The 21,015-nt window shown below is 37.5% G+C and overlaps 1 protein-coding gene across 6 annotated transcripts in view; it reads right to left on the bottom strand.

Moving 5' to 3' along the window:
• Positions 1-21,015, bottom strand: part of KIF16B (kinesin family member 16B) — a 219,476-nt gene that overhangs the window by 164,566 nt on the left and 33,895 nt on the right. For 5 of the 6 annotated variants that reach the window (XM_034764167.1, XM_034764168.1, XM_034764166.1 and 2 more), the window contains exons 3-11: positions 20,816-20,929; positions 15,815-15,931; positions 12,244-12,341; positions 11,076-11,185; positions 10,313-10,455; positions 8,197-8,365; positions 7,896-8,027; positions 3,430-3,605; positions 316-381 (exon numbers count right to left, since the gene is read on the bottom strand). In XM_034764167.1, coding sequence (XP_034620058.1) covers positions 316-381; positions 3,430-3,605; positions 7,896-8,027; positions 8,197-8,365; positions 10,313-10,455; positions 11,076-11,185; positions 12,244-12,341; positions 15,815-15,931; positions 20,816-20,929 — 1,125 coding nt within the window. Of the gene's footprint in view, positions 1-315; positions 382-3,429; positions 3,606-7,895; positions 8,028-8,196; positions 8,366-10,312; positions 10,456-11,075; positions 11,186-12,243; positions 12,342-15,814; positions 15,932-16,516; positions 16,676-20,815; positions 20,930-21,015 lie in introns of those variants that run through there. The other variant, XM_034764165.1, reaches the window with a different exon arrangement.

A 21,015-nucleotide genomic window follows, 5' to 3' on the forward strand; every position in this document is an offset into this window, starting at 1 on the left:
CAGTTCACTGCTTCCAGGCCAATGGGGGCTGCGGGAAGCAGCGCGGGCCGATGGATGGGCTTCCCGCAGCCTCCATTGACCTGGATTATAAAAAGTTAGAAAAAAAATAAATCTGAGGTTTTTACATCTAGTTGAATTTAAGAAAATGCTACTTTGTAAAATAAATAAAACAAACAAACAAATGGACAAAGAAACCACAACATTAAAGTCAGTGTTGATAAGTGTGTATACCAAAAAGTTCCTGAAAATGAGCTGTTCCTGCTCCAACATCCAGATCACATTTATCTCTAAAATAAATATTGAATTATAACTTACTCTTGCTTCATTCTGCTGAAGCTTCTCCTCCATACTTAAAGCTGTTGGAGAATCCAAGAGTGCAATCTAAATTGTAAAACAACTCACATTAGTATATAGTAAAATAAACAGTACAATGGATAGTGGATTAGAAGGTATGAAATATTATTGTGCAGGTACTTTAATAAATTTGTATACTAAATCCTTTTCTAGTCTTTATCTGCAAAGGATGACATTTCATCTTTATCCATATAAAATATTCACATTAGTGGCAAACTTGTCAAAGTATAAATTTGAAATACAAATCAGTAATTTATAATTTTACACACACACTTTTACTGATTTGTCTGCATCCATATTCTGCTGAAGGCACACAACATTTTGACAAATTGGTTCTACAAACATCAATTTTTAAAAAATGCAGTAGATGACAATTTACTATGCATGAGTGTCTATTTAACTATTCTGCTATAAACATTTCTATGTGTATGACATTTGTATTGTAAAAATATATCTTATTAATTTGACTGTGGAACGTGAAAATTACTAATACTTACAAATATGTAAGCAGTTTTCTTTGTTATATAACATTGACTAGTGTTGGATTTTGGGTAAATAATTATCAGTGAGCCATGGTGGCATTTGCAATACAATATTCTGGGAATATAAAGACTGTCCATAGAAGAAATTATACAGGGATTTATATTCTATTGTACACATTTACCACGACCTGCTGTTTTACCAAGCAGCACAAATTCAATTAATTTAGTCTTGTTCGGCATTATATCCCTCACAGACATTTATAACATAAGAATTGAAATTCTCTGGAATTCTTCATAGCATAGCCATATTTATTTTGTGATATCTACTCTTTTACACCTTGGAACAATGTCAAAGTATTAGATCTTCAAAGCAGTCTAAAATATGTGTACCCAGAGTTTGCAAAGTCAAGCTGTGATTTCAGAAATAAAAATTGTCAGCTTGCCAGCAAAATCACTCAACTTTTCCCCCAGACAAGCACAGGACAAAGCACAGAGTACAACAGAGTAATTTCACCCTCATGGAGGGTTTTCGGTTTTACTATTTACAATACAGCAGAATCGTACTAATGCTTCCTTTAGTAATCTGCAAACCTGATATTTTTCACAAAATATGCAGGGGGACCTCATCCCATTTCTCAGCAAATATTTAAGCAGGATATTGTGGACAATTAAGTTTTCATTTTGTTTTTGTTTTTTTACAAAAAGTTCCATACTACACTGACTAGCTTTGATATCTCATACCATAATTAAACTAAATTATTTTTACTTATAAAAATAAATAAAGTAGTACAATTTTTAATATAATTTATTTGTGCCCTCCCAATCATGTTTGTTCAATTACAAAATCCCACAATAGTATTGTTTGGAAGTCTCAATTAGCCAGGTTCTACTATAGACCTTTAAACCACATTCCTTAATTTCAAGAATCACCATGCTAACGTTAGCTTGTTTTTGTCATCCAGAGACAGATATTCAAGTTAATCACAGTTTACGGCACCCAAAAGAGATAAAAACTAAACAGAATAAGGATAAATAGAAAAAAAATTGAGGGACTGTACTGCTTAGTATTGGATAGCGAATTCTCTTGATGCCAACCAGCATTCCATACAATACCTTCCATATGGAATGAAGCACAATTCCAAAGAAGCTGTGCTTCTTTATATATGATTTCTTAATATGCATATTTGACACTCAAAACTTTGCACTGAAGAAGACAAGTACTCCTCAACTGAACAGGGGTCCTGGGATGGACAAGCCTGTAAACCTTACCTATGGTGTCATCAATCCATATTTACATCTATAATATCCATCTATATTTACAGTATTCTTAAACTTAGCAGCAGGGCGTCTTTGAGGGAATCAAACACCAAAAGCATTAGAAAAAAATATACATTCATTTCAGTAGTATTAATTTATTGCTGTTATTTAGAGTGACTATTAGGTGGACAGAGCTGTAACACCTACAATTTCTTCAATGGTTCATTGGTAGCTAGATGATTCACATATTTCAAATCCAGCCTGGATTCTTACAAATTGTCTTTAAGAAGGAAACAAGTTTTGTTCAGTCCAGCAACTGAACAGGTTAAGCAGCATCGCATAAATGATAAACAAATTAAAATATAGTTTAACAACTGGCATTTCGTAACCTTTTGAAAATGGTCACCTTGCCAAAATAGGTGAGCGTTCTGGCAGTATGGGAGCCAATATCAAATACGGTTTTTAGAAACTTTCTGCTTTAGTAAAATTAAAAACCTTCAGTGTTAAAGAAATGTAAAACCTGGAGTTTATCTTCTAAATATAACCTGTTTTACCATCTTTAATTAGACTCCCATACTTTTAGGTGTCCAAAATATCACTTCCCTAAAACATAACCAGCAACAGACTAATAGCAAGACTAATCAAACAACTATTTTTCAAATAAATTTTACGTCTTACGTTCTGAACTTTCTGATTAGAAGACTGAGCAAAATGGGTTGGCTGTGTCCTTTATCTTTATTGAATCAGTTTATTTTATTCATAGTTTTCACTTTGTACTATATGGAGGTATGAACAATGTTTTTAGATGTTTCTAAGTACACTATTTGCTCTCTGGAGTACTACATAGTCAAAGACGATGTGGTTACAAGCTTTTCAAATACCCTACCTTTATCTTCAGTATAATATTTATAAGTCTCAACATGAATTTAGTCTTATTTACAAAGTATGTGTTGAGATATTTTATGGTATCTTGAATATTCTTGTGCTGGAAAAAAAATGTACACGGGTATCTTTTCAACCCATTAAGCTAGGAATACCTATTTCTTTACTGTTAATGGGGTGGTGTACCTAAATGCCCATATGCTGCAGTGAATACTTACCCACAACATATAATTATGTTCTAATCATATCAAAGCGAGGTTAAAAATTTTACACAAAAGCCGATATCACACTCGCCAATTGGAAGCCAATTCAAAAGAAGAAAATTACATTCATTCATGACTTCACAGTGCTTGTTTTTTCAGATCAATATAATGAAAGAAGATAATGATCTCATTAGGATCTAGAATTAGATGCTATTACTCAAAAAAAAACTATACATAAATCTAAAACTAACCTGATTCCCTTGAGCAAGCAAGGTTTTTAATCGGGCTATTTCAGCTCTCAGCTCACGAATTAGTTTGACGTTAGGATCCTCATTAATAGTAGGCTTGTTGATGATGTTTTTGGCTCTATTTGCATAGCGAAGCGTACTTAAGGTTTCTCCATAATTGACATCAGCAGGTGAAATAGCTGAGAATTAATTCAGAAATAGTTTAGCCAGCACCAGATGTTTCATTTAATAAAGTTGGTTTGTAATTTAAATGTCAGATAAGCAGCTTGCAGATGGAGAAAAAACAAGGTCAATTATTCAGAGATTTGTAAAAAATCTTGCCATCAACCTAGCTGATTTTTATAAAAAAACTCAGAGGTTCATCAATTCAACGGTGAGCATACCATGCTCCTTGAATGTATACCCTATATAACAGAGTTCAGACTCAAGAACAGGAGAAAGCAGTACGTTTATTCTATGTCTCAATACCATCTTCAAATGAGGAAGTTGATTCAAGCAAACACCACTAATTGTCCATTTTTGAAAGGAAATTATAGGATACCTTGACAGAAATTAGACAAAAAAAAGAAGAGAGAAGAAGCCACAGCACCCACTTATAAACTTGGTCTTTGGGCTGAGCTGTGGGTGTATGGCAGCACACAGTCCTATCCTTGAAATAACTGCTTCCAAGGCCCATGTGACGCACAAAAGGACTCCAGTAGTGCTCTTCTACGGAGGCAATTTAATGAGAAATAACTGAATGTGTCAATAAATATTTTTTTCTTCACATATTTTTCCAGTATGGCAGCCATTCATTACTGTTTCTAAAAGCAAATGGACAAGATATTCCCAAGATTTTTAAAAAGTGAGTCCTCAAATACAAATAGAGTAGCAAGGTATGGGACAGATATTCTACAGTGGTATCTAACATCATAGCACAGGAGAAGAGGACACTACTCAGAGAAGGGATGGGATACTGACCTTCACTAACAAGAGGTTTAACACCTTTATAAGACTGAATAGGAGAATAGCAGAATGAGACCATGTGGGCTCTGAGAAGGTAACTAAACAATCATCGGTAGAAGAATGTGGTATTTTCTCTTTGCCTCATTCTGTGTTTATCACAAATGTATGGGCTTTTCCCTTGTCTGTGGTTCACAAATTTGGGGATGGAGGGGGATATTTCCCTCAGCTCTTGCCCTCTATCCCTTTATGCTACACATTGCGATAGCTGCTATCATCACTCCTTTATTCTACTCATTCATGTGATAGATTGTACTCTTATGTTCACCACTTTTACAAAATTATGATAAATTTTGTGCAGAATACATACTGAAAACTCATAATTTGCTGATCAGTATTGTGCTGGTCAAATATGTGGCAACATTGTATGTAAATTTATAAGATTCTATTGTATGATGTTACTAAGGCATATTCCAAATCTGGAAAAGCAGCCCAGACCAGTTCCTCAGAGACAGAAAGGCAAACTGATGGCTCAGTCAGGTGTCAACAACTTCAAATGGACTATCTCCTGGTTAAGTGGTTATTCTTTGACAGTTAGAAGGGTGTCAGTGAGAAATTTACATCATGGCAGACAGACTTTGTCGCCTGAACCCCAGCTGGAGGTGATTCTTGAAGAGGAGGGAAAGATATAAAACAAGGAACCGAGGCCCCAAATCACCTCTCCCCCCTCATCTCTACTGACGGCATCAACATTTGAAAGACAAAAGGAACATCACTGTACTGAGGGACTGGTCCTGGCTGAAGGAATCCAGTCAGACTGCTGTAAGCATATGGTGAGAGAAAACTTTTGCTTTAAATTCACTTAGATTGTTAGGTTAGGTATTAATTCATGTTTTACCTTTTATTTCTTTGTAACCAAATTTGACTTTTATGCCTCATTACTTCTAAGCACTTCAATTCTATCTTTCTGTAGTTAATAAACTTGTTTTATTTTATCTAAAACCAGTGTGTGTTTTAACTGACATGTTCGGAAACCTCCATTTGATATAACAGGGTTTGTGCATATTATTTTTTATTAATGAAATGACCGACTTTTTATGAGCCTGTATTGTGCACGAGGGTGCCGGGCAATACAAGATGCACATTTCTGGGGACAAGTCTGGAACTGAGAATTTCCTGTCGTCACCCTGTAATATAATTCAGGAGTGACTGGCTGGAAAAACTTGTATAATTGAGCTGGGAGTGATTTTGCATGCTAGAGGCTGTGTGTAAACAGACCAGGAGTGGTTATTCTCACAGCAAAGCAGTGTAAAAGGCACCCCAATTGGAGAACTAAGGGGATACAGCTGTTCAACCATCCAGATTGTATCCTGGGAAATGTCACAATTCCCTTATGGAAAAATCCTTTATAGTATTTAATAGGCAAAGAGGATTGTAATTATTTTGTATTTGTTTCTAGTGGTGACCATTAAGTGTTAGGTGCTTTTAACCTGTATGATTCCCAAAAGCCAGATATCTGGTACCGAGCTCAGTCAACTGGACCTAAAAAAACTCTCCCATCTGTAGTATGAGGTGGTCTTCCTGATCTTTGCAGGTTTGGTTAAAGAAGAGGCAGACTAAACACATTTGGGCTGTGTGACTTTCGTACAGACACCAAACTTAGGTGTCGGTAATAGACATCATGGCATTACAAACACTGGGCTCTCAAATGCTTCCACCATGTTGTAGGTCAGACACTGGGGGAGGAGGGGGGGAGAAGAGAGAGAGAGAGATGAACTACAAGGGAGAGGGGGAGCCTAGCAGGAATGACGTTAGAAGAAGCGGAAGCAGCCCAAAGAGCGCAGTGTCCTGGATAATGCCTATAATGGCATGGACTCTGAAAACTTGTTTTTAAACAAAAGAAACTGATTGACTAGATAATTATAAAAAAAACACCTCAAGCAGCAAAAAATACTCAAAGGAAGAAACAAGTAGTGTTGTGAGCAGACTGTTACTTTGGCATTCAGAAATGACTAAATGGAGCTGGAGGCCACAGCTTCTGTTTATACTCCTAAAAGACAGCACATGTGGAGGGAGTGGCACAGATTTCTAAAAGATTTCAAGATCATGCACTAGAAGCACTTATCCTGGGAGTGCCAGTCCACTAGGTAGTTTTCACTGAAGAACCAGAACTTTATCAGTTACCTTCCAGATGCTTCCCCCAGCCTCAGAAGAGCCCATTGAGTTACACTGCACTTGCATAAGCAAAGGACAAGTGAGAACCCCAATTAAAGTAATTTTTCATTGTCCTTCACCCTTCAGGTCTGTTACACAAAACAAACATACACAGCCCAATCTCACTGCGGTTTTATTTCTTTATAATCTTGTTTGGAAACAAACTTGGCATTTCAATGGGCTGATGAACTGTGAGATAAGCGAGACCATGGCACATCTGCCATGTGATGTAGAGATAACTGTTTGTTGAGTGAAAAGAGCCATTATTGAACTTTTTGTTTAAACTGTAAAAAAGTTCTCATAAGAGCAGCTTATAAATGATGACGCTTAACACAACAGATTAAAGTGCTGTTAATGTCAGAAGACTAACTACGTAGAGATGGCACATTCTTACTTAACAGATCTGCCTCCAGTGTGTATTGTGAGTCAAATGTGACCACATTATTCTTTATTACTATTTTCTCCTATAATACAGTTACAGTAAAGTAAGCTAGCTCACACACATCAACAAAATTATTGGGTATATTCACATTGCTGGATCTTCATTACTGGTGATGATACAAAAGCCAGAAGGAGGGGGAAAAGTCTTGACTTTTAGATCACAGATTGAGGGTGCCCGGTGTGAGAGCAGTTAAAACACACACAAACACACACAAGTAAACTGAGTTGTCTAGGAGGCAAATGAATCACAACGTAATAGGGATGTTTGATTTCAGGCTTAATTGATCAGATTAGATAACAGGACAGCTTTAGAAAATTAAATTTCTAAAGAAGGAATAAAAGGTCCTGGTACAGATTTTCAAAGTAGTGGTCATAATTATGCACATACATTTGTGCACATCCTATTTATGCATGAAGTGCCCAGTGAATGCACATAAACTAGATATTTGGCATACAGGATCAATTAGACACAGCTAGTGGTATGCACATGCAAACACCTGATTTGCACACACAAATATCTGCAATTGTGCATGTCTACCTGAAAATTTGGTTGTATATATTTAGTAATAAAATAGCTTTTGCATTTTTTTTATTTTAAGCATACAAATATTTATGTCCTCATTCCACTGCTAGGTACCCATGCTACAATTTTTTTTTAAAAAGGACAACAGTGTTCATATCATACTTTATGAAGAAGAGAACAGTTAACGAAGGGGTATGGACTGTATTAGAAAGCTTTGCTCTCCACAGTAATCATTAATTTAACAAGGTGTAAATAACACCATTTCTTAATGAGGCATTTGGAATCAAAATATTTACAGCTAATTTGTATAAAGTGTTGAGAATGAAGAAAAGTAATTTAAAACACTTACTGGCAATCATTATCGTTTTGGAGTTTCCTCCTAGGCTATCTTTCAACAGCCAAGTCAACACAGAGTCCCTGTAAGGCACAAATACTTGCTTCTTCTTTGCAAGAGGATTTGTTGCATCCTGAGATAAATCAGCTGTGAGATGGGAAAAAAGCAATTTGTATATTGATTACTTTTTTGAAGAAATTAAAACCATTGAGCTATTACCCACTCCAGTGGATTCAACACAAACCAACTGCAAAAACAGATATATATAATACTAATGCAGAAAGAGGACTGAGCATGAAAGAAAAGAGAGACATACCTAAGGCAGAAATGACATTTCCCAGAGTAACTAGAGATTTGTTAATATTCCCTCCTTCCTTTAATCTAACCCCTGTAGCACCAGTGGCATCTGCTCTCTCACTTCCAGCAAGATCTACCAAATGGATCTTGCTAACAGTCTCACAAGGCATTTCAGCATCAAATTTAGCCTAAAGAAAAATACAAAAAGAAAACAGAAAATAATGGGTTAAGCTACGAAGTTCTGGAATCTTACTGAATTCAGTTTGTATCTTCCATGTCATGTTTAATTTGTTTGCAGTAGTAGAGCTTTAGAAGTCAGATGTACTAGAGGTACCAAAGAAAGGAGTTCCATTCACAGGCAGCTGCATAATACCCATTTAACTCGTTTTCATAAGTAATATTCCAAGCTATTTACATATCACACCAACCACAAATGTCTTAAAATGTATTGATATTTTGAAGAAGTACAATAAACTCACCTGTTCAATCTGTATTAAATTTTTGGTTAACATTCAGTGTTACACTTTTTACACACACACACACACACACACACACACACACACACACACACCCTTTTCACTCAGATTTCCCCATCATACTTTTATTGTGTCTTTGAACAATATATTGATATCAGCTGTTGGCTTGCCTCCCGCCCTTCTCTAAAAGCTGTGAGCTGGGTAATTCACTGTTCCCAAAATACACAACTTTTTGCAACATGCCATGGAAAAAATGAAAACTGTGCATCCATGCCAAATTCTACCTTCCTTCCATCCTCCCTCCATAAAGCTCTCCATAGGCCTACTATCCCCACAAAATTACAAAAAAAAAGTAAACTCCCTTTTCTAAGGTTGACTGCTACTGGGAATTGGAGTGGAAAACAAATACCTAGAAGGATGTATTTGGTCACCCCATTAGTCCACAGATGAATGAGATGAATGTGCAGTCAAGTTAGGATTTGAGTAGCCAGAAAAGGAACAGTTAATGGGAGACCAGTTTGGGCCATGGGACTGTATTTCAGGAGTATCTGGCCAACATTAAAGCATAAAAGGCAGTCACTACTTTTATGTGCTACTTTTATGCAAATCACACATAATTTTCAATATTTTTCCCTTGTGTTGTTGCGATTCTATGGCAACATAAGGGACTATGCTTTAGTTATTCACTGAGTTTTAGCTAGTTTGAGTTTCGGTCAATTATCTCCCAGAATGGTGCAGCTGAGAAATGTTGTTTTAAGAATTACTAGGCACTGTAATGTACAGTGTCTTAATACAGTCACCGAGAAGTTCATCATACCACACTTAACTCTAACAAAAACATACCTTTCCCTTTCTCTGCTGCAGAAGACAAATACCACTCACCTGCCTCAATAGGTGAGGGAAACTGATGGGGCTGGTGGTAAAGGGGGTCAGCCCTTCAGCTCCATTCCAGCTGCTCCACCATATCCACCCTGAACTAAGAATAGGAATTCAGTCTGCCAGATGCTGCAGGTCTAGTCAATTGCCTTGGGGGTCAGGAAGGAATTTTTCTCCCAGAGAGCTAACTGGCAGAAGCCTGGGGAGTTTTTTCACTTTCCTCACACCTCCTTCACACCACAAGTGACAGTAGGAATGCACTTAGTACCTAACTGAGGTACTTGGTTGAGCTGTTAATTCATCTCAGCCTGGGTTTTCAGTGCTGCTGAAAGGATAAAATGAATGTTTCCCAGAGGTAAAAGACCTGGGATTTTTGATGGGCCTTGGGTTCATGGGACAGGGTAAGGCCAAAGTCCCCACCTTTCTGGACCTTCTGTCCCCTTCATGGTGAGGAGTGGTGGCAGGCCTCAGACTGAGCTGAGTGCTAGGGGATAGTCTTGGGAAAGAGTTATGTGGTAGGAGCCCTTGCACCCTCCCCACTTAAATGCCCGGTATAGGCAAGTAAGGGTGATAGGTGGATAACACCCCATCCTGTGTTTAAGCTTAAAAAAAGTTGCAGCCTGCCACTTAAAATCCATCCAAGTGTCTGTCCTTGTTTCGTCACTGTGTTTGCATCAATAGAAGTAACTGGGTCTCCCAAGTTGCTGATTTGACAGTTACATGTTTCAGTTAGCAAATAAGTTATTACATGCAAATATTTAAAGACAATGCAATTTTTTTTACCTGAGTGAAGTTGACCGTGAAAATGGCATGAGACCTGCTGCTAACGTCATTCATTCCAGTTGCAGCAGTGGTTCGATTTATGTTTCCTGCTTCCATAAGTTCCTCTACATCGCTGTAATTTTGTACTAAATGTTTGGACAAATCTGAACAGAAGCAAAAATGATTATAAATTAAAACAAGTATACTTATGAAAGTACTGTGAACTGACTGAGATTCAAGTCCACCTCAGTACAATGCAGCAGTGCTCCAATAACACAGAAAGCATTTATAGTCAGATTTCCTTTATTTCTTTTAAATAGAGGAATGAGACGTTGTGCGAAGAATACTTCTCCAGACTATTATTATAAAATTTACAGTAGAACAGTTAAAAAGATTGCATACTTCTCTTCGAAGCATATACTATATGTCTAACCTCTCAAGAGAAAAGAGCCTGCATTGGCAGAGTGGTAGACTAAGATAGAGTCTAATAGATCCTTTCCATTTCAAACATCCATGATTTATAAGTTAGCCCCCAATGCCAATTTGAAATCAATTAGCAGAGCTTCACTTCAGTAAAAAAGTGCTGTACTTTAGAAAAGTTTGGAAATGAGAACTGTACAAAATAAAAAAGGCTGTTCCCAATAATGCTTTTACATTGATGATGAAATATATTGTCTTTCACCTTCATCTTCATTTGCATTTACAATTTAAAAACAAAAAACAGGGACATGCACTTAAACATAAAGCTGAAAATATTAAGTAGAAAGCAATGAAGTGATTTTACCCTCAACATAAGGCCCTTCTTTCGGATGCTCTCGTATTCTTAAATTATACGTTTTTGATGATTTCCGCCTAAGCAGATCTCTCACACGTTCATTATATATTTCCAGATAACTGAAACAAAAAGTATTTGAATTTAGAAAAATACTGAATGATACAAAAGCCTACAAAAGAGCAAAATTACTGGAAAGAGCTCATTCAGATGGTAGAATTGAGCCTCAATTCTGCAAGTTTACGTAGGAGTGACTTCACCTACGAGTCCAATTGACTATTCAGTCACTCCAGCATGTAGGCATTCTGCAGGACAGATCCTAATTTGTAACTTTTTCACCAAGTTCTGTTACCATAGAGCTTATATTGTGAATGGTAACAGAACTTCTAAAGATAGCATTATGATGTAAACATCTCCATGTGTTTCCTGGTGTTTTGTTTACTGTAATATGCTTCCTAACCCAATACCACTGAGAACTGGTATATCTTGATTGAAATCCTATTACTACCGATAGTTGTAGCAACAGAAAATAAAGTAAGCTGTTAAACTTCTTTTCTTTTTACACTTTGGACATTAGAAAATGGTCTAGTAAAAGAGGTTAAAAACTTGTTTTCATCATGATCAAGTGATAACAGGATGTAGAAAAAACTAATATTTTTCATAATTATTACTCTTGCTGCTTACAAAAAGCCAAAAAGCTGCAGAATTAAAGTATTTTAAAATTATTACAAACGGCGCATGCAGCAACAGCTGAAATTAAGGTCGTTTAAGTGTTTCCATTCTCAAGAGCTATTTCAACTGACTATAAATCATGTCAAACTTTCACCATCTGAGATGAAGTTTCCCAGGTTTGGTCTCTGTCTGCAGTGAAATTTTTGAATGCAAGGGGAAGGATTAGTGAAGGATGCTTTATAAAAGCATGAACATTTTCAATACTAAAAATATATACATATGTATGCATGCAAGCATGCATGCATGCATATTTCTGCTGGGCCTCCCACATATAAGTACTGAAAACATTTTACCAGAGCTTTCCACAAAAATCCATTTTCAGGCTGAGAAGAAGAATAACTTTCATCCCTAAAACCACATTGTACAAAAAGATACTAACGTGAAAACAAGGAGTTTATAACAGAGTAGGTTCATTCCCAGCAATCTTTGTAACATACAGAAAACCTACCTGACTTCTGTTCGAAATGATGCTTCATTCCATCTTGTTTTTTCATTTATTCTGCTGAATAATCCTTCACAAATTCTAGGTATTAAACCAGCATCACCCTGCAACAACAATTTTTATTTTCTACATCGTTACATGTACGCACTATATATTTTTAAAACAGAAGAAATCACTATTTGAAATTGACAATACCCAGAGTCATTGTGCCAGATAAACAACAGGAAATTATTAGCAAATATTTTTGATATCACATTTAACGGACATAACAACTTGGAGGTTAAGCAGTTTGCAATTCAGATCCTAGCACTGGCCCTTAGTTTGGGGTTAGATTTTACCCTGTGCCCTACACATTTGGTCCATACAAATCTCACCTACTTAAACCAGAGAAAGAATCCAGTTAACTGCCTTAACCATGAGACCATCCTTTCTCTCCCTGAAACCCTTTGCCTCATTCACTACACACCTTCCGACATCTGCAACAAAAGCAGGGGTCCTACAGACAACCTCATGCACTAAATAACCCTGATCCAGCCCCAGAGCAGATCCATCTTCCGCACTGAGTGAGGCAGAGGTCCTGTGGAAAATATAGCATGCAATAGCGTAATTAAAGACTATCATAATATACGTGCACCGGGGGGCAAATTAGGGAAATGCAAGAATTAAAATTGCCTTATTTCTGAGTGCTTTATTTTGCAACCTTAATGTTCTTTTTGCACAGTTGTTGTGTGCAATTTCCTAGGTTTCTGAAAACTGAAAAAACAAAATTGGAATAATGTAGAAACATATTGACACCTGCTGATGGGGAAAAATATAAAAGCGAGACAGACATAAAAGCCTGCCAAAAAATATTATATTAATTTTAATTAAATGTATGGGCTAAAATATTAACATAACAGTCACTGGATTAACACCTTTGTTTCATATATTCCAGCATATCCGTGTGGCTTATCAGCACACCCCTGTGGCTTATCAGCACAAACCTCTGCCACTTGAGCTAACCACTAGGAGGCAGCTGAGACACTTCCCCCAAGGGTTTCACAGACATTTACTGGCAGCAGAGGAATGTTGAGACACCGGAATCTTGAGTTCACTTCCAAGTATTGGAGGGGAATGTGCTCGAGTGCAGTGGTGCCGACACTTTTTAATGCCATGACCCCCTTTAGGCTCACCTCTGTTAACACGAGCCGCAGGATAAACAAGCCCACCCTGCCCAGGGTGCCCTCAAAATTTTCTCTCATGGTATGCCTGGGAGACAGGGGGGAGAAGGGGTGGAAGCCTGATTCTGCCTCCCCCAGGGAGGAAGGAGGCCAGGTCCTTCCCAGACAGAGCCAAGTATGCACTGTGCATCTGGCTGAGGGTACCATACAGTGCCACTCAGGTTTGGGCATCCAACTCTGCATAGGTTTTCAACATCTCACAACCCCCCTGGGGATTGCGACCCACATTTTGGGAACCACTGTTCTAATTTTAATAGCTGAACAGTTTTAGCAAAAAAAGTGTATATGTATACATATATAAAATGATCCTGAAGCAGACACCCGGCATGGAAAATCTCAGTCCAAGACAATTAACGTTTGGCATACTGAAAACACAGTCTTAGTAGATAGAAGTGTTGGGTAAACTTAACTACAGGCCCCAGATATAAGAAGCATGTGCTTGCACCTTTCCCTTATTTTAGATTTCTGTTTAATTTAGCCATCAATTTTAAGTTGGGGGGTTTGGGTTGTTTTGTCAGTAATATAGCTGCATATTTCTTAAAATTAATTAAAAGTGAACAGAAATCTAAAAAAGCAGGCATCTAAAACCAGTTATGATTACACACTAGTGAAGTCATCATCTGGGGACCCATTCTGCTAATGAATACACTGTTACTAGAATATTATCACACATTATCAGTGCCACTTACAGAGTTTGGCAATCAATGCATATTTGCTAATGGCACTGTAAGCTCTAGGAGGGTGAAGAGTCCCTTGACTAGCATTTTAGTAGTAGTACTTTAAGGAATAGCAAAAAAAGGAAATTATTTACTTTTAACTTGAATTTTGTCTATTATAAGTAGAGTCTTGGGTTAAATATTTTATACAAGTGATTCTGTGAGCCAACTGCCATTATCTATCAATTTATATAATCTTATATATACAGCCAAAGTAGAATAATTATAGCTCGCAGCGAGAAGAATCAATGTAGACCTCTATTTCTGAGTTGGGTCAAACAAACATTGCTACTTGTATCATAGCAAAATCTCTGGAGGATAATGGCCACTAGATTTACTCAGGAAGTTTCACAATATGCATATTACTTAGCACACCATTTTCAGCAATTTATATCTTTCATTCATAAAATTGTCTCTGGCCCTAACATTCTATTATGCTTATTCACCACACAGAAAAAACTTCATAACATTATACATGAAGTTACTTAGGCCGTGGTTACACTTGAAACTTCAAAGCGCTGCCGCGGGAAGCACGAGTGTGGTCGGGCGCCAGCTCTGGGAGAGAGCTCTCCCAGAGCTGCAGGTACTCCACCTCCACGAGGGGATTAGCTTACAGCTGTTTACACTGGTGCTTTACAGCGTTGTAACTTGCTGCGCTCAGGGTTTTTTTTTTTTTTTTCCCCCCACACCCCTGAGCGAGAAAGTTGCAGCGCTGTAAAGCACCAGTGTAGCCAAGCCCTTATTCAGTGTGTATAGTAATATGTAAAAGACAGAGCCAAATTCACACTTGCCAGCTCAGGGAGGTGAAAATTAGTGACACAATTACAGCTCAAAAAGGATTTAACTGGCAGAGGGCAGGTGGCAGCCTTCCCTTCTTAAATTCTGCTGGCGGAGGGTGGTTATTATTTTAGCCAAGGATTACAAGAGAGTCTAGCTAGCAGACGATGCTTCTGGGATGCACCTAATCAGCATGCCATTGGCTGCACCGCTCAAAAGTTTCCTCAGCCGGTTCCTTCCCCTTTTAAGCAAGCATCCCCCCTCAATGGAGTCAATTGTGGGCAACTCTCCTCCTGTCAGAATGCCCCTTCAGTTGGACTTTCTTTTGCTAGGGGTCCTGTGCCAGAGTTAGCCAGAACTTTAAATCCTTAAAATTAAAGTCTGCGTAATGTTTTTAAATGGTGGGTTAAAAACTCAAACTCAGCCGTGATCATTCTCAGTTCCCATTCCCAACTTGAAGTTTTATTTTCCAAATAGGAATCAAACAGCCATCTTGATTTTTTTCCCCCCACTCAGAACCAGGCAGACTCTTTCAGAAAGTGCTGAGCATTCATACTCTCAAAATCACGGCCCCTTTAAGGTGTCTCAAGTTGAGTACCCAAAAACCACTAGTCACTTTTGAAGATTTTTGTTCTGATCTGTGCATGACAAATAGCTTATTATTAAATGTAACAGCAACACAAAGGTATTTTTTCTGATTTAAAATTTCTCCCACATAACTATAGGGAACTTTGAAGACTCCCATGTAACTACTAAAAGTTAGATATAAAATGGAAATAACAATATGCAGACAGGGTAGAGAATGATGGTTCCAAAAGGAATCCAACTGCATTATAAAACTGAAATCTGCAAAACACGACGTACAGCATTTCCCATCATAGTGTAGGACTTTCCAGATCCAGTCTGTCCATACGCAAAAATACAAGCATTATAACCTTCAAAAGCAGATGCAAGGACATCTGTGCCAAGATTTTTGAAAACCTAAAAACAAAAACAAAAAAGTTTTTTTAAGAGACTGAACAGTTAAAAAAATCATATCTGCAGTAGTTTTAATGATAGTTTAATGTATTCTATTCAACATAGCATTGCAAATACTACAAAACAGCAGAGATATACTAACACACACAAGCCATCGGTTTGGACTAGTGATATTTGCTTTAGAGAATTAGCTAGGAAGCGTCTTGATTAAATGCAGATTGTTACTAGTATATTTAATTTACAGCAGTGCCAAAGTATTCTTTTCACTTTCTCTGTCAAACCTAGATCTTCCCCAATTTTCTTTTAATCTAATCTCATGCACTATCTAATGACCATCTTTCTGCTATTGTTAATAGTTACTTTACACTTTTAATATTTTCCCCAATGCTACAGAATTTGAAAGTGTCTATTACCATCTTAAAAAGAAAACTCTTCCCTGAGACTATGAGTGGCCTTTTTTCAGCCAAGTGTAAGAGGCAAGTGGCCTTTTTCCTCTCACCAATCACCTCTTGCATAATAGAACTTTTGAGTTTAATCTCAGTTTCCTTCTGGCCAAAGCACAGAACATATCTTCTTTATAGTAATTACCTTCTTTCCTCAGATAGCCCCTTCTCCTTTTGCCCTCAAATTTCATCAAATCTGACACTGTAGAGCACTCCATCCTCCTGGATCATCTACATAGCCATTTAGGTGTGCCTGGTTCCTTTCTGTTGTGGCGGGGTTGGATGGCTCCAGGCCCCATTACCCCTTAAAGAGGACAAACCACCCTGTTATACTGTGCCACTCTCAACAAGCTCACGTACCAGGATTTGGGAACCTCTGTCTTAGACAATCATAAGCACAATTCTCTCACTCTCTCCCTGTTATCTGAAGAGAGTGTCTCCCATTTAACACCATTCTGATGGTACCTTTCTTGAAATCCTCATCCATACCTACATTTCATGTTGTTTTGATTGCCCCTCAACCATCTCTAGACTCTAGTGTTTGAAGATTGCCACTATCCATCTTCAAAAAAGTGAAGCTGTATTATCACCAAATAATTCCACTGACACCTCATTCATGTCAAAATTCAGTTCAATATTTGCCTCATTCTTAGTAATCCCACTATGGGTATGCTCAAGCCTGCCTCATGGAGTGGTGTCTCACTATTCCTATACAGAGCTGTAACTAGACATTTTAGCGTCCAGGGCAAGCAAGCATATTTGCCCCCCCTGTTGATTTTTATTAGGCATTTCTCCACCCCATTTTACCACCCCAGTGGCTTTGAGCCCTAGACAGCTGCCCTACCCATCCCGCCCTTGTTATGGCCCCATTCCTATCCCTAATCCCTCCACTAATCTAGTACTAGTCTCTTCTTTCTCACTATACAACCTGGCTACTCTAGGGGAACAAGAACATCTTTATACAACATAAAATTGTATTATGCTACATGACTCTTGAAAATTTAATCAGATTAAAGTAAGTCAACGATGTTTAGACAGAGCAACCAGAGATTACCATTTTCTGAATTATTGCCCGGTGCATCAACTTGAACAGAACATACTGTTAACACTAGGACCGAATCGCTAGGGCATTCTGTTCATGGTTTCAAAGGGCCAGTACAACTGACCATAAATCTATCTTCATTCTTGTTGCACGGATATACAGTTAAAGATCAGCAGGTAAAATGCTCTAGTCTAATTTCTGAGTCACTGTAGCACAACTCATGTCCACAAGAGGGCATTGATAGGACATGTAAAGCTAGATACAGTTTCATTTATCACTCAGCTATGTGTACATGGCAAAAGTTTAATGATAGTGGACCAAACATGCTAGTAATTCAAGTATCCAGCAGTAATGCAAGTATCCATTGTGCTCCACAGTGAGCTGGACATGAACTCTGCAGGAAGGTTTCTGTGGTACTCTGGTGTAGTAGATTGGAAATTCTAGAGCAGCTTGATGCAAGTTAAAATACGAATGTTTTCAATTATATATGAAAGTGAGTAATACAAGGAAGACAGCCTGTCTTGTATTTATTTTTGAAGTTAAAGGCAATTTATTTGAAGATGGCCTTCTGTTCTCCATGTGCCACAGGACTTTTTATTTAACACAAACGCATGATAGACAATGGAGGTTTTGATAGCTTGGCAGAGAACTGTTAGGATTATTGGTACCCAAGAAGATCTGGGAGGCAGTTTGGGATTGTGGGATATGCCCTTAAATTGGGTGTGTCTGTTGTAAAGATCAATAGTGAATGCTGACATTTAAGAAAGTCGTTTTTAGATTTCACAGTTAACATCCTATTGATATGAATGGTACAGTTCACTCTTCTAGGAGCTATTGTTTCTGGCTGCTGCAGCCTCAGGTCTTTCCTCACTGGCGTTTTTTTCTCCTTGTTTAGGAATCCTCCGTGGGTGTCAAAGTGACTTGCACCAATGCACTTTGCCCTAGTTTGAAACGGGCAAAACCACATTAATACAAATCAATATTACACAGTGCAGCATGCCTACAATAGGGGTTTGCCCTGGTGCAGTCATAGTGAAAGAAAATCCTATCACAGATACACTATCACTTTATATTGGGTTCATGTTTGGAAGGTTTTTCATTACAAATGAGGGTTAATGACAATGTTTTGTTTTTTCTAGCAAAAGCTCAGATTCTGGAGCAAAACTCCATAGCTTCTGTGGGGGGGAAAAAAACCCAGCATCCACAGAATCACAAAATACACCAACCCCTATGAGCAGTTTCTCTTTGAGTATATAAATAAAATGTCTTAAACACATTAAAAATATACAGCCTACATAGGCAACTAATAAATTCAAGAACAAAATAACCCGAAACATTGTCAAGGGCTTGCTTTTGCAAAGCATTCATACCTCTGGATCCACCAGTTGGGGAGGACAGCAGAGGAAGGTGGGATGGGGAAGAAGCACACAAACATAATGAGGTTATGAAGGTTTTAAGCAAGAGTTTGGGATAATCCCATTACTCCCATACGTTAGTGAGCTACGCAGGGGTTCCAATATTTGTACCAATGAAAATATTTATTCACATATAATCATGTATTTTATGAGCAAGAATAGGGCACTAAGGTCATCATCAATTGTCATTGTTTATGTAGCCATAAATCATGTTACTGTGTAATCACAAGTTAAGGCCCCAGTCAAAACACACGTGTAGTTCCATTCACCCCAACAGGACCACTTACATACTTAAAGTTAAGCATAAGTAAATTTTACACGGTCTAAGATTTCAAGCTCTGATTCAGGGAAGCACCTATTCACATGCTTAAATCTATCCCTATTCAGCAGAGCACTTACGCACATGCTCAACTTTAAAAGCACATGCTTAAGCAGCACTGGGACTTAACACATGCTTAAGCACCCTTTCTGAATAGGAATGCTTTCCAGGACTGGGGCCTCAATGTTTGAATTTGGGGATTTTTATTAATGTTTTCAACTATAGTCTTTTCCTTCACTTAGTATCCTTAACTGTATCTTAATTTTTGCTTTACAAAGTATACATGCACAGAAACAACTAAAACCTACAAAATTCAGAAAATAAGAAAACAGTGGCAACCACTGCAATGGAAAAAATTTAAATTGCCAAGAATTAATGACTTCTTTTAGTTAAACATGTAATCAAGTGTTTGAATTAAATTGTAGATTAATGTATTACTTAAACTATAAAAATGAATAAGGAAGTTTTAACAATGGGATCTACTAGTTTGTATTATATGGTTAAAGAGAAAACCAGAAGTGGAAATTCCCTGTCAAATAGCCATATGGGTTGGCATTGCCAATAAAAATAGTCTGTTATAATAATGCACCTTAATCTTGGCCTGAACTACCATTTTTCTACTTTAGGAAGTTATTTTAGTCTTCCTGTTAGTTTTAACCCCCATGTCTTCAGGGATCAGACTCACCAGTATCACTTAATTCTAAACCACCAGTATCACCACATTCACAACTGCAATGTATCTGCAGCAACTCTAGATACCAAAGGTCTTCACTGTATCCATAAATTCAGCAGGAATTTCCATTATTTAAGTATTCTGAAAACTCTCTCATATAACAGGAGAGGAGCAATTGCCCTAACACGTTGATACAGGATCAAAAGAGGAAAGTGCCTATATTGAAAAATATTTGAATTGTGTCAGATAAATTAATTTGGGTCTGGAAGGGAATTGGGAAGGTCATAAGCATCAAAGGTCCTGCAAAAAGCACGTATGACATATTTCAAAGTTAGTAGAATACAAATGTGCACACACATTTGTGTGCCTAAATTAAGTGAAAATATGTAGTGTGCATGCAATTACACAGGCCTGTCTTCAGAAAAACTGTCTCCATATGTTTAGACTTGAGTGGAGGAGACAGTCACCAGATCTACATAATTATGGATGACAGATATGCGGTCTTGTGGGTGAGGGAAGAAAGGTAATTTAGAGGGCAAAGTCTACAACTCTACAATAGAAAGCTGGCATGTAATACTCCGGGGAGAAGTATCAAGAACCTTTTTCAAGCAGGTTCTCAAATCCTTAATAAATCTTTAGTTCAAACAGGATTTTACCTGGAAAAACAGAATGTTTGTGTCTTTTTGAATTAAGCAGATGTATTTGGTGTTCAGAAGGTGATTTTTCTTAAGTTTTTAGGTGACAAATATAGGCAGCACAGTAATAGCTTTACTGAGGGTTTCACTAACCTGACCTAACAAAATAAGTCAGACCAGAGAACCGACAATGGGCATTCCTTCTGTACCATGAGAAAACATATAGCTAGCTGTGTTGGCTGTCCTAACACTTCTCTCAAACATGTAGGGAATTTCCAAATTGGGCAGAGAGAATTGTAAAAGGAAGAAAACGTCACATTATTCTTTCAATATAAAAAAAAATCAATTCTGAAAGCCTACCACTTCTTGAGACACATAAATAGGACTTTTACTATCTGCTGAGAAATAGGAGAAGTCGTAGGTAAATGTTTTTGTCCGTTCTCTTCCTAGGTCTCCTGTTCCTCCTTCTGGTATCTACAGGAGACAAAAAGAAAAAAAAAAAAGAGTTGGCATGTTGCATGATAAATTCAAAGGACATTTTGCAACATAGATGATTGGAA

This window comes from Trachemys scripta, chromosome 3 (assembly GCF_013100865.1).
Source record: "Trachemys scripta elegans isolate TJP31775 chromosome 3, CAS_Tse_1.0, whole genome shotgun sequence".
NCBI classification, from domain to species: Eukaryota; Metazoa; Chordata; order Testudines; family Emydidae; genus Trachemys; species Trachemys scripta.